This window comes from Cariama cristata, unplaced genomic scaffold, assembly GCF_000690535.1.
Source record: "Cariama cristata isolate BGI_N322 unplaced genomic scaffold, ASM69053v1 scaffold15611, whole genome shotgun sequence".
NCBI classification, from domain to species: Eukaryota; Metazoa; Chordata; class Aves; order Cariamiformes; family Cariamidae; genus Cariama; species Cariama cristata.
Window position 1 is genome coordinate 6,376 of NW_009599963.1, and position 13,897 is coordinate 20,272.

Here is a 13,897-nt window from a genome sequence, read left to right on the forward strand (position 1 = left end):
CGTTTTTGTTTCCTCCCATACATGAAGCATGGCCTAGCATTACTGTCACCCTTTTATCTGCAATTTATTTAAATAGCATGAGATGGAAACTCGGTTGTTTCCTCATTTGTAGGAAAAAGTGACATGAATATTCTGTACTTTAACAAATAAACACTTAAACACAGGATTTTGTTTTGCACTGTTGCAACCCTGTCATTTGAGGCAAAACATTCGCCGCCCCCTTGACCACCACCATAATAAGTACCAAAGCATTTCTAGTTTTGATTTTCATCAAGATTTCCAAACTGGCAGATTTTATTTTCACACCCTCTTCACAATAGACAAGATGCTTACCATATATTTAGGATTACAAGTTGTCACTAAAAGAAAACTCTACACAACCACTGTACATTTAGGTTGAAAAACTGTCCTTGCATGAAAAATATACCTAGAAATCATATGGTAAACAAGAAAAAAAACATTAAGAAAAGATTAATGTTTTTATAATGTGCCATTTTAAATTTATCAACTCCTCCTCTACTTTTCATTCATACTCTGTTTTTACCTATAGTGTTCGTTAAGGCAAACAGCTAATCCATTTCTGAAGAGGTGCTGTGGAAATTGTGGACAAACAGCAAACATTTGGCATTAAAATAGATAGCACGTATGTAGCCTCTAGTAATATACATTAAGCGTTTCTCTTGGACTTCAGGATAATGACAGGGGAGGATGAACATGCTAACAATGTCAAAAAGGCTTAAAATTTAGCGTCCAAGCAACTTCTATTAATGCTTCTGTAGTTTTCAAGCTCTAAGTAGTATAGAATTTATGCAAATGCATTAAAGAATTCTAGCTTGGCAAGTACACCCAAGCAGGTTATTAAACTATATATACAGAAAGTGATAAATACAGAATTAAAAGAGTCCTTCCGCTTCTCCTTATAGCCTTGAAAATTGACAAAAAACTTGAGGACAGCTCTACAATATTAAACATTAGGTAACCGCAGGAGCTGGGAAACCTAACTACACAAACTGATTAAAATACTCAGATGACTTTGTAGTGTTTAATACAATTCAGTTCGTAGTCAAGGGCACAAGACAACATTTAACAAAAATAATCACATCAATTGACCTAGAAATCAAATGTAAATAGATATGAATACAATCTCCAAAATCTGTCTTTAAGTGAACATTAACCATTTATTCAAAGTTATACAAGAATTTGAAGGATAAAGTCTTCTGCAACAGGAAACCAACTTACAAGTTTCATGTCTCGGTTGAACTGAAGTGGAGGCGAGCGGGGCGAGGGGGAGGGAAGGGTGAACAAACAAGTTAGTAGGCCCCATCCAGGCAGCTAGAAAGTAAAAACAGGCTCAACAGCAGCCTCCTCCAGCTTGTTGTCCTCCCTGATTGCCTGCGAGCGTTGCATTAGTAGCAGCATGTTGAGGGCCAATTTTTATGCCATTTGCCTGAAATGAAGTTTAATACACAGTGTAATTATTTCAGAACACTAACACAGCTGAAAAGCTTTTTTTTTTTTAGATCATATAGCAAGTTCTCCGAATGTATGCAATAAATATAGCAAAGTTTATATTTTTTATAGCAACGTGTCCTTAGCAATTAAATATATTTAAAGGAAGATGCTTTCCTTCTCATTTAAATTGTATCTCTACGTTAAACTCTGTAGCTTAAACTCCTAACACAAACACACAGCAAGAATTGTATTTGAATACTACTTGGCATGAGGCTTTAAAACTACACAGCATTTGCTAGGAACATATAACCTCTCCCCTCTCACCAAAATCTCCATTAGTTTAATAGTTTAATATAAAACTTTTCCTCTCTAGACAGCATTTCTTTCTGTGTTGAATCAGCTGTAGAGGCTAAGGGCATACGAGTGTTCTGTGTCATCAATAATTTCTATGATCCCGAAAGACATGGCTACTTGCCAAGAACCCACACACAGCGTAGCTCTTTCATTCATCAAAATCACACTTATATCTTAACCCTCACTCCCTCAAGTGGATTTTACCTAAAAATACAGCACTTTGAGAAAAGTAATACAGTAGCTTCAGAAATTAAGCTCTTAAGGAAACTTTGCGTCACAGTAAATCTCAGATTTATAGTGCTTGGCAGTTGTTCTGCAACAGTGGTAGCCTTGGGGTTTCTGGCACTAGCTCAGTATTGACAGCAGCTGATGTGGTTTCTTTTCGCTCTTTGACTCCTCTTTAATAAAAAGCATGCCCTATGGCTCATTGGTTTTGCCCCCTCTGGGCTGATAGCAACTTCTTGAGGAATCAAGGAGCCAGACTTGGCATAAAGCCAAATAAATAGCACGGACTGTTGGCTCTTGACAGCATATTGCAATCAAAGCTCCATAAGGCACAGTAAAGCACTCAGCTACTGTATGAAACTCGACAGATACAATGAGCATGCTTTTTCAGATGCTCTGATTACCATCCAATTTATAGTGCACCGACTGCCTTTTCTTTAGGAAAAATGTTAAAGAAAATTAACATTTTTCATCACTAAACTGAATTTAAAAAGTGTTTCACCAAAACACCATATATATACACACATTTTCCAGTCAGAATTACTGTCTTTGAAGGATTACTATTCAAGTCTTTTTTAGCTACAAGTTTCCTAATGCAAGTACTTTGCATACTACTGAAGTTTCTCACTATTTCCTCTCTAAAGTCAAAAGAACAATATTTTTAATAGTCTAAATTTTCTCATGTTGAAATCTATTAAGCGGAGATAGATGAAGCTATTTAATTGAGTCCTGCCAATTCCCTCACTACTCTTTGAACAATTCTGCAAGGACTCTAATGCTCCAGAGAAGCATCAAACCAACAGTCCCAGACAGAGAACACACCTATTCACACAGTAGATACAGACCAGAGTGGCGGTGCCGATTTTCACACGTGGTTTTACTACTAAGCACCTCAGCAACGATATTTAGGGACATGCAGGATAAGAAAAACTTGGGCATCAGAAAGGACTGACCACTTCATTGTCAAATTTAAACCTTATGCGGTGTGACTTTTTATGTGAATGTTAACAGAGAGCTTATATGATCCTAGTATTTCTATTTACTACCGCTGAATTTGAATCTGCTTTTTCCACGGCCATGAATCTCTCTCCTAACTGCTCAAGATTTCCAACAGCACAATCATTTCAAAATTCAAGAGAGACATTATGGGTCTTTCTAGGCTCTTGCATTACAAAAGTGCTCCCAGCTCCACCTCCCCGCCCCCACCCCAAACAAGCAAAGAGACAGGCCCCGATAATCTGTAATTTCAGTAATGTGCATAGGCAAAATGGCTAATCTTTTATTCCCTACAGAATCCAGCCACCTAAACCAAGAACATTTCAAAAGTCTTTTATGTAACTCTCAAAGCAATCCCTCCCCTACACTGGACAGCTCATGGAGTGCATCTGCCATATCAACATGGTCCCCCATTTACATAGTGGAAAATTATCTTTGAAAACAGATGACACCATATGGAGAAGTGGATGAAAGTGGATTTTCTTCTCTTTTGGGGATTTATATTATTTTGTGATGCTTCATGGATGGATAGGGTCACTTATTTTAATCCATTTTTATCACAATGGCAGACAATTCTATATCCAAATGGAACAGACAAATATTTCGCTATCCAGCCTTCTAGGGCAGGTGAATTTTGTACATTTAAAAAACAAACAAACAAACAGCATTCAGAGTACTAAAAGTTACCTCATTATTAATGTCAAAAACTCCTTCCTGGATTTTCTCGTAGATCTCCTTCGCAGTGTTAATAAATGCCTAAAACAGAGGGAGAAAAAGAACCCATGAACACAAAGAACGTGATATCCTTTGGTGTAAGATGTACGAACTGGAATCCAATCTCATGTGCAGCTGCTTCAGCGAGACTTTCCTTCCTGACCTCAGCAAAAAAAGGTACGACAACAGCATCCCATAACCTACCCTGAAGTAGCAATGGATCACACGCTGTTTACAAAAACAGTGGCATTTTCATAACATCTGTATTCTACAATCTGTTGTCCAGTAATTACAGGGAAAAAGTGGGTTTTAAGATATATAAATTACTTTTAAATTATTTATTTCTGACCCTTATGGATAGATTGTGCAGCAGATGGTTTCCCCTACCCTTAATATCTTTGTAATAGGCCACTCTAGATTAGAGTGCTTAGCAACATAAAACCACAGGGTACTTACAATGATGATGTAAGGATGCTGTCTGCTGGATGAAACCTTATGCTATCATTTAATATTCACCTAATTTTAAGAACGTATTCTCTTTAATTAATCTTGCACACAATAGGCAATAGACATCTTAACAGTAGAAAGGAGAGGCCCTGGTTTTTATTATGATTTCTGAAAATCTATTGTTTAATAATTTAGAGAAAAAGACTTCGACATTCAGGTCTGAAAAAGTGAATGATATAAATGTTTTTGGTTAAAGTTTACAATCAATGATTCCATTCTCCATCTCTCATCTAACTTTATAGGTCAAGTAACACCTAAAATAATGTGTAATTTCAGAGGTGATTAACAGCAGCTAATAATTACAATCAATATCAAACATACAGTTCCTTTTGTTTTAAAATACCAACACCACGCAATCATACAAGATATGCCAGCTTCTGCCCAAGCCTATTACAGCAAATATAGATCTAATTCAAATATAAAAAAGTAAACAGGGTTCATGGAGAGGAACAAATCATACCTTTCCTCATTTCTACACTGGAAGCATTTGACTGCTGAACTTGCCACCAGAGCTTTGTTTCCTAATTAACAGGACTGATATGTTTTCACCTTTAAAGGCCTTACAGCTCCCCAGAGTAATCAATCTACTGCAGCTCAATTACTGCACCAAGCACACACCACAGCCAGTGAAGGAGACTTGAACGACTGCAGCAGGAGCGGAAAGATATGAATATGCATAAACTCTAAGTGGGTGATCGAATCATCACGGAGGGTCATGAGAATTTGCAGCAAAATAATGAGAAGAATTAATCATTGCAGATTCACAAGGCACTTAGGAAGTGAGTTCGTTTTTCAAACACGCGTTAGAGTTGAGGAGAAAAATTGGCTTTCAGCCAACTACGAATTGATTCAAATTCCTCAGAAATGGAAGTTTTCAACGCAAGAAAAAAATTCAAACTTCTCTTGGTTTCTGATAACATACCAATTACTGTAACGGTCTCATACATGGGCCTACTAAAAGCTAAAAGTCAAAAACTTTGGAATTCACACAGCTGGAATCTGTGAAGGATACTTGCTCGCTTATGCTTCAGTGGGACATTAAACAGAACCTGAAGTCTTAAAAATGTGTTATGATAACTTCACATAAACAAGCACTTAACAATTGGCACTCGTAACAATTCTAGAAGATGTTGGCTAAGTATGTCTAGGCTCTTAGAATTCATTTCATGAGAACTACATCTACCAAAATTACTTTTGACCAACAAAACTAGAATGTTACCAAACTGCAAACTAACACAACTGAATATAAAATGTCTTCTAGATGTTACACTCGAGAAGAGATCACCGCAGGAACACATCCATCCTCACAAAAAATAGTAAAGTGCACTGGAAAACACAGTGTGATTTAACAACGCTCAATTCCCCTGCCCCCCAGCACAGTTATTACACAGGTACTGTACAAAGCAAAAAAAAAGCATATTTTAATATTAAACATATTGCCTAAGAAACAGTTGATCTGAAAAATCCAAATATTCCATTCATCTCAGTCCTATTGTTTCAGCTGTCTTGAGAAGACACAATCTGACTGCCACAGTCCTGTCCGTGACTCTGGTGCACCACACATTAGTGTTAAAAGAGCACGTACTGTTATTCTGAATGGCAAAATGCCAGGCTGCACTGGGTCCCATATAAATAACTCCTATTTAAAAACAATGGCTTGACAAGAATATAGCACATAATAAGTCTACCTCATGTTTTCTTCAGCTGGTATGGATTCTGAAAAATTACTACTCATCAGCCATGAGAAGAGACTTGCATCCCTTGAGACTTCCATTTGTTTCTTGCATCCATGTATTTTAAGCTAGCTTATGCTTCAAAGTGTAACCGGACTCAAAATAACCACCCGAGAACTTTACTGAAAACAGCAGTCTACTCGCTTTAAGGACAGCATATCAGATTTTGGCATTGCATGCTAGTGCCCCAATTAACAAGGACAAGAAGGTGAACTTGGTATAATTGATGACTTCTAAAAATCTCTTTTAATACTGCATGTTCTAACTCTTATCTGGAACATGCAGTATACTATAAACTCTCAATTATTTATGGGCAGTTTATCCTATTTGCAGATTAACTGAGCCACGGATGCAGAACGACAGAGAGGTTTCCCCTCAAATCCAGTTTGGATTTATTAGACCATGCGCAGGGGACTGCAAGAACACAGCTGTAGCCCTTCACACGCCAACTTGGATCCAGGTGCCGTTTAGCCACTTCCACACAACACAAGACCTCGACCAGTAAGCCCACATGGACTCGGCTGGCTGCCTACCAAGCCTACTGCGGTTGCACTGTACGTTCCCGGCACACTGCTGTTACCAAAACACCATACAGAGATACTCAAGCACTTCCACCCCAAATCAGCTCAGGTCCAGGTTTATTTTCACCACCCCAGGTGAGGCAGTACCAGATTCAATCTGGATTTATACTCAGTCATCTGAGATGGCAAGGCTCTAGTACACAGTACCTCTGTTAAAGGAGGAGAAAGACTTTTGCAAAAACAGTACGGTAAACTTCCAAATATAAAAATTATAGACTACATTTCAGGAAAATTAAAGAAAACACTATACCTTCGGGAAGATGTCTACATTTAATGTTTAATGGTTGGTTTTAATCTTTCTAAATCACAAGTTGCTGAAGTTTTTATGTATGAGACTACTGTATGTATCTGTACCACAGCATTAAAAAAAGGCTGTATACAAGTTATTCAGTGACTTGTTTTAATATAATAAGTTTTTCAATTGTGTTCACATGATAACTAAGTTCTCAAATGACAGTAATACCCTACCAAGGAAAATTATGTTACTGTACAAGTGGGAAAGTGAGTCTTATAAGATGCGATCTGCCTGTTGTGTCACACCTGCACCTCCTGCAAAGCTAACAAAGGAGGTTTTTGAGTCACAATATACCAGCACATCATCACTTCAGATGATTTGTACAAGGAGTTTCCTAGATCATATTGCTACATGGGAATCAAGAAGTCAAGTCTCACAATTCTCACCTCAAAAAACCCCAAGCAACCCAAAACACAAAACCAAAACCCACAAAACTGCCAAACAGTACAGATGCTGCATTTAAGATAAATTAATCCTAAAAACACTGAACATAGAATTAAATCAACTTCAACATCCATTTTATCAAAGTAAACAAGTGATGTAGCTTTATTACCCTTGAGACAAAACCAGGAAGAATGAATTCTATAACTGGTAAAAACAATGCGAGAACTAAGTGACTAAGTTCCTGATACCTCTGTCTTATGGAAGTTGTATGCAGGAGTAAAAATAAGCTAAGGGCACCAGAATGCGAGTTACAGAACAGCTTCTGTTCCTCAGAAAGCTAATGCAAGTATTTGAGGACTTAGCTACGAGCTGCACATAACAGGAAAAACTTGTAAATGAATCACTGATACTTTTCAAAACTCAAGATTTTCCAAGTTCATCTTTGCTTAACACGAGACGAGCGGAGGACCTGCACGGCCAGCTCCCACAACATGCTGCCCTCTTCTGGCAATACTGAAGTTAAAAGTTAGTGCTTAGAAAATACAAACCGGGCGGTCAGTATTTCTGGATGTTTTCTTACAATTAAATGAGGAATGCTTAAAAGGTTAAATATCCCACAAATTCTAAAGGATGACCCTCACCTCTGTAGTCAGCCAACACCTAGAATTTCCTTCTCCTTCCCAATTTCTTATAGCAGTACGATACAATATAGTTAGATCACTCTAGTATTAAGGAATGTATTTGGAAACAGTAATAATACGGATCACAAATGCATTTACCCCTACAGCAGTCACCATCCCAGTGTATAAGTGGTGCTGGATGGCCACTTAACACAGCGAGATCCCAAGGCTCTCAGCAGCTGTTTCATACACAGTAAGACGATACTTTTTGCAACTAAATGATCCTTCAGAAAGAAGCCTAAGAACTAAAGGGGCTACAGACAGGTTAATTATCAACCATCAGGAAGGTGCTATGTAATGAACCTACATCCCAAAAAGCACCCCAACATGTCTGCAGCCTTATTTTTGAAGTAAAGGTGCACAGGCACAAACCAGAACTTGACAGCAATTTGTTCATATGTACCCACTGAAGTGCAATCTTTCTGACAAACTTACTGGGAAGATGCACGTTACTAAAGCTCGAAGTGTCTCAAAAAAATGCTGCAGCTGCTGTTGAACAGTTACAAAGCACAGAGCACCTGAGGAAAAAAAGAAGATAAAAACCCCTCCAGAACTAAGAATCCATCTCTCCAGCAGAATCTACAGCTCAGGCAGGTGGTCATATCATACTTGTCATGCTCTTCTATAAAGCCCAAAACCCTCGCTTAACCGAGACTTTTTATTGTGATTATACCTTGGGATGCCCCGAAGCCCCAAGAACTGTGGCAGAGCCAGTGTTCCTCACTGTGCAGTCAGGGCACAGTCCAAGAGTCTGTCCCAAGGAGGTAAAAGCTGTGAATCTTCACTGAGGCCAGGTGTCCTGCCCCTTCTCTGTCCCACAGCTGAACCGGCAGCAGCTTCACCTCTGTTTTCTCATGGGAGAAACTGGCTGAAGTGACAGCTTCACACAGCTGAAAGGTCACAGAACTTTGATTTCAAGGAACTTAAAGGAATACTGGTTTTGATACAAGTTAAGATAAACCTAACTGTTGGTTTGTTGGTTTTTTTTTTCCCTCCAAAGACTCTCATGAACTAGAAATCCTGCTCTTTTGCAAGTTCTAGTCAGATTACATCTTGCATGTCACTTTGCCTTACCATGAAAAGCATTAACATCCTAGGATTTTCAAGTCTTATTAACAAAATCCCTGCTAACTATATTACCAGGTCAAACAATTGCTCGTTTACCAGCAACTAGTTGTGTTTAGGGAGGGTGTGGAGGGGAAATAAAACACACTTCTAAAAATCAGTTCAAATTTAGAAGCTGCTGAGAATCTCATCTTTCCATGAGATTTTAATTTTTACCCTTCAGAATATTAGAAAGGCCATCTTCCTTCCCTTACTGTGACCAAGTAGTACTGCTGTTGAAGCTACAGGGGTTTTGAATATTCATTATCCATTTAAGCAAAAGTATGAAAAGAAGCTGCCTGAAGAGAAAATTAAGTTACAGCTGAAACAAAACTATTGAATGACCATCCAGCTACATGTAGCAGAAGTGCTCCATTGCTCAGTCAAAACCATTAGTCTATTCAGATTTAATCCTAAATAATGAATCCATTATTGCATTCTATTTATGTGCAGACAACTTGGAGTAACACAGACAATACTCTTTAAGATGAAAGCTTGGCATAGGGCTACATAATCCCCTCCATATGGGAAACAACTCACTAAAACCACTCCCACACCAGGAGTCAGTGACACACTAGTACAACTCACTAAATGAGATCAGCTTCCGAACAGTGATGGTGTCCAGCAGTGGTTCGACCAGCATCCAGAAAACTCTTTTGCTTAAGGTTGATTGCATTAATCATTATTAAAAGTAGCAGTCTGGAGTGCAAGAAGAATGCACAAAGTTATTCCAGCTTCCCAAATACAGCTAGGTATCTTTACCTCTTGAGAATCAGTGCATGTAAATGGATTCAAACAAATCATATTCCAGGGACACAAAGACAAGTACTGCATGCTGGAGAAGACTGCATGGTCACCCTGAATTCATGCAGGTAATTCTATTCTGCCTCTATAAGTGTTAGACACTGCTCAAGCAGAAAGCACTCAGCAAGCTCTGAACTGCACGTTTCAGATGAGATTACAGTTAACAGTCATATACCAATCAAAAACCAAGTGTGACAAAACTGTTAAAGTCTCTTGCAAACGAGAGGAAAAAATTCTTTATTAAGTGTAGCTTTAATGCAAGGTCAGAAAGTAACTGATCTTATGGTTAAAAAAAGTGCAAATGCCTGGTGTTTGGACCTCAGACTTCGGCGTATACAAGTGAAAAACCTACGGATAAGCATCACGGTGTTTTCTTAGGGGAAAAAAAAATACATAAGCGACACTGAATTCTGCAAACAGTACTTCAGAGCGCACATCCCCCCATCCAAGAAAGCAGAACAGATATGATAACCAAGATTCTAAAAGTTAACACTAGATTCCTTTTACCATGAATTAAAAACAAGTTCAGTGTTTCAGGTGAATTTAACTGTGCATTCTGCTGGGAAAAAGTCAACAGCCATGCTCAGGATCTACATTACTGAACATCTCCAAAACATAGTCAAGATTTTTTTTTTTTTTTAAACAAAATTGTGAATAAATAAATGCACTAGCGATACAGCTTAGAGATCACCGAGGGGGAAAAAAACCAACCAAACCACAAAAATTCAGTTACATTTTGATAGCTGGCTACCTTGATAGCTTTAGACAGAGGCTAAAAGGAAATCAACAACAAAAACCAATCCTGTTTAAATAAATATACCGCTGAAGAGACTAGTATAACTGGCCTTGCACTGCAGTCAAATTATAACCCTGTGCTTCACCTCCCCCCTCCACAATCTTTCTGTCCTCCCACCAATTCAGAAACTCTTCTCGCTCAATGCCATTCCATACCAAACACGATGATTTAACTCTGTGCCCACACTGAATTCTTAGAAGCCTCCACAGAACCTACAAAGGAAGAGCTTACATCTACTTCCCGCTCCCAACTACCAGTTACCTCTTGAGCAAACAGGGTATAAACATCCCCCAACAGCCCTGCACAAGATGAAGAGCTAACAGGATATTCTCTCCACTGCTAAACATTTCTATCCAAGATGTAGGTTACGAGACATAATCCTGAAGAACACAATGAACATGTTTAAACTGTCTTAAGATCCAAGCACTGAATAGGTCAATGTACTGCTTCAGCTGTGGACTGACGTAAGGCACTACACAGTGGTGGAAATCAGGTTTAAACAAGGGAAACAGCTTAAATAATGTTAATGACAGAAGCTGATTTCTTCATGTAAAGAAACTGCTGAAGACTCCACCATTAGCTTGCAAACATCTACAATAGCCATTTATGACACAAGGTAAGATAAAGTTGGGTCAGGAACAATGCCAAACCGATCAAAACAAAGTCTAGTGAGTGGCTTGTCTTGTCACTCTTGACACAGAGAAACTGTGGCTATTTAACTGTTTCTGGTACAACACAGGAGACACACATCCATGTGCTGCTGTGTTTCAGTATCACATCTGCATGAAATGCAAGTAGTCTGTACGCTGAATAGCTATGACTAGGACCACAAGACTTTTATGGCTATCTGCTTGTGCTTTACAATGCGGATCTGTCTAGTAACTTGGGTACCACTACCAGTTTGTACCACCACATTGCCCCTCCTGAATTCCCCAGTGACAAGAACGTGGTATCCAGCGTACAAGAGCCACACAGTCACTACTAGCTCTGTTGCTGCAGGGCCAGGTATTAATATTGTTTCTAGTTGTACATCCAGACTAAGTTAAGACACGCATGCCAGATCTTGAACCAGATGGCTGTAGAAATGCCCATGTGGTAACCAGCCTGAGCTTCCCAAGGACAAACTTGATAGTATACAAGGCAATGTCCCTACCAAAGGAGCTGTTCAGAAAACGTAGAGGGGGGTTAGATAACCCACTAACTGTGTGGGACAGAACAACACAGCAACCTGTACAGCTAACAGGGTCTCAAGAATAATTAAAATATGTAAAAAGGACTCACCATAGAGTTTCTTTACACCTGTAGGATGTAAGCTGCACAGTGGTGAGACTTACTGATGTCAACCAAAAGACAGGTAAGAATTAGTCCATCTTCTATAAACTAAAGAGACTTGAAAATGCTGGGTGAGCAGTTGAAGAAAAAAAATGTAGACTGCCATAACCTTGCTTTTTTACAAAGCAAAGTCATTTAATTTAGAACACTTCTGAAATTTTAATTTTTTTTTGCACTAAGAATTACCTCAAGATTTTTAGAACTGCCTGGGAAGCCTCCCTTAGTACTTCAGAAATTACTGTTCCAAGCAGCCACTCTAAAGAACTGAAGAAGATAAGTCTACCTCATTCTCTGTTCTAAAAACATGCATGAAACCATTTTTATTAAAATAAATAAATAAAATTCTGGTGACTAGTATTTCAAGCAGCCACATATGTTTATGAGATAGCCTACTTCCACATACTGAGGTAGGCTACAGAGGACTACCAGAATCAAGCGATTTGAGGAAGGGCTGCCGTGAACAATCCAAGATGATTATTTCTAAACACTTAAATAGTGTTGATTCTTTTGCCATGAGTACTTTTGCCTCAGATTCAGAAAGCAAAGTTTGAAAACCAGCTCTGTCATGAGAGAGAAAAAGAAATATTTAAACTGTAAAACACATTTGGTCAGGAAAAATGAATATTCTTCCTAATTCTACTTTCGACAGATATCTTGAAGCTGGATCAAACTATTTCTCTTAAATGGGTGGAAGAATAGTTTAAGCCACATTACTGGATACTGTGTAGCTTCTTTGTTGTCACTTTTTCTGGCAATCACACTTACATTACTGCCTTCAACACCCAGAAATACACTTCCATCAGTACTCTGTTTCATATAGCAACCACTAAGCAACACAATAGAGTCACAAATGCATCAGGTCGAGGCTTTATTGCTCAACTACATGATCTCAGTATGGTAAAATCCCTCTTTTGGGAAGGGAAAAAGGAAACAAGAGACCAGTTGTTATCTGGGAACGTTCTAGCCTGTTATATCTACGCATTTCCACATGTACACATGCATGTGCTTTATAGTAACAGTGTCCTTCTCCAAAGCACCTTTTTTCAGGAATAATATTTCCTATTGATAGGTAAGAAGGACAGAAGGCTGATAAGTGAATTGAAAATGAATCTTAAACATGAGTTTTATCATCCTATAAGACTTTGTTAAATTCATAGTAGAGAAAAGAATAGAGGCCTAATAGGTGCACATAATTCTTAAGTATTTATGAAGCTGTATTCATGTAAACTTTTGTTTGCTAAGTCTTTGCTGCTACCTAGTCAGAATCTACACCTATCATTTTGCTCTGGAGCTATATCCTTCTCTCAAGTAAAATCACCTGCTCTTTCAGCACTGCTGATGCTGTATCTTATACAGACATGTTTGACTTTAAAGATTTCTACAGATATCCTGGTACTGTAATGGTTAACTGCATAACCCATGCATGATACACTACAGTCATCAGTGATTTATCAGCATGGGTTAAAAATGGTGCTGAGTGATTAAGGGAATATTCCTTCCCCCTCCAAACCCCATAGCTTTTTTTCTCCTCATCCCCCAATAACCTGTATACAATTAGAGAGAGCCCCTTTGACCCCAGTAGTTCTATCTAAAAAGTCTGGTGCTTGGGAAAAGATGAGCATTCCGAGACTCAAATTCAATGCATAGAAGTACTTCGACAATTCATCTGAAACCTAAGCAAGTAGAAGAAAGTGTCTGCTTCAACACTTTTAACACAAATGCATTTGAAAACATGCGATATAATAATCCAGATGCAAATTCAGAGACTTGCAATGTCCAGCTTTTTAGAGCCAGTATCTCCATCAATGCAAAAATTCAACAGTAGTACTTTCTTAGCCCTTAGTCTACCAAAGAAGCCAGTAAATACGTTCTCCATTGCCACCACATAAGATAACATATGTAGACACAGGGCCATAGATTTCTTCTGCTTGAAATTTCAT

The 13,897-nt window shown here is 38.4% G+C and overlaps 1 protein-coding gene across 2 annotated transcripts in view; it reads right to left on the minus strand.

Moving 5' to 3' along the window:
• Nucleotides 1–258: 258 nt before the first annotated feature.
• RAB2A (RAB2A, member RAS oncogene family) overlaps nucleotides 259–13,897 on the minus strand; it is a 35,420-nt gene continuing 21,781 nt past the window's right edge. Inside the window, exons 6-8 of one of the 2 annotated variants that reach the window (XM_009709864.1) lie at nucleotides 3,715–3,783; nucleotides 1,318–1,447; nucleotides 259–1,271 (exon numbers count right to left, since the gene is read on the minus strand). In XM_009709864.1, coding sequence (XP_009708166.1) covers nucleotides 1,352–1,447; nucleotides 3,715–3,783 — 165 coding nt within the window. In that variant the 3' untranslated portion in view covers nucleotides 259–1,271; nucleotides 1,318–1,351. Of the gene's footprint in view, nucleotides 1,448–3,714; nucleotides 3,784–13,897 lie in introns of both variants that reach the window. The other variant, XM_009709865.1, reaches the window with a different exon arrangement.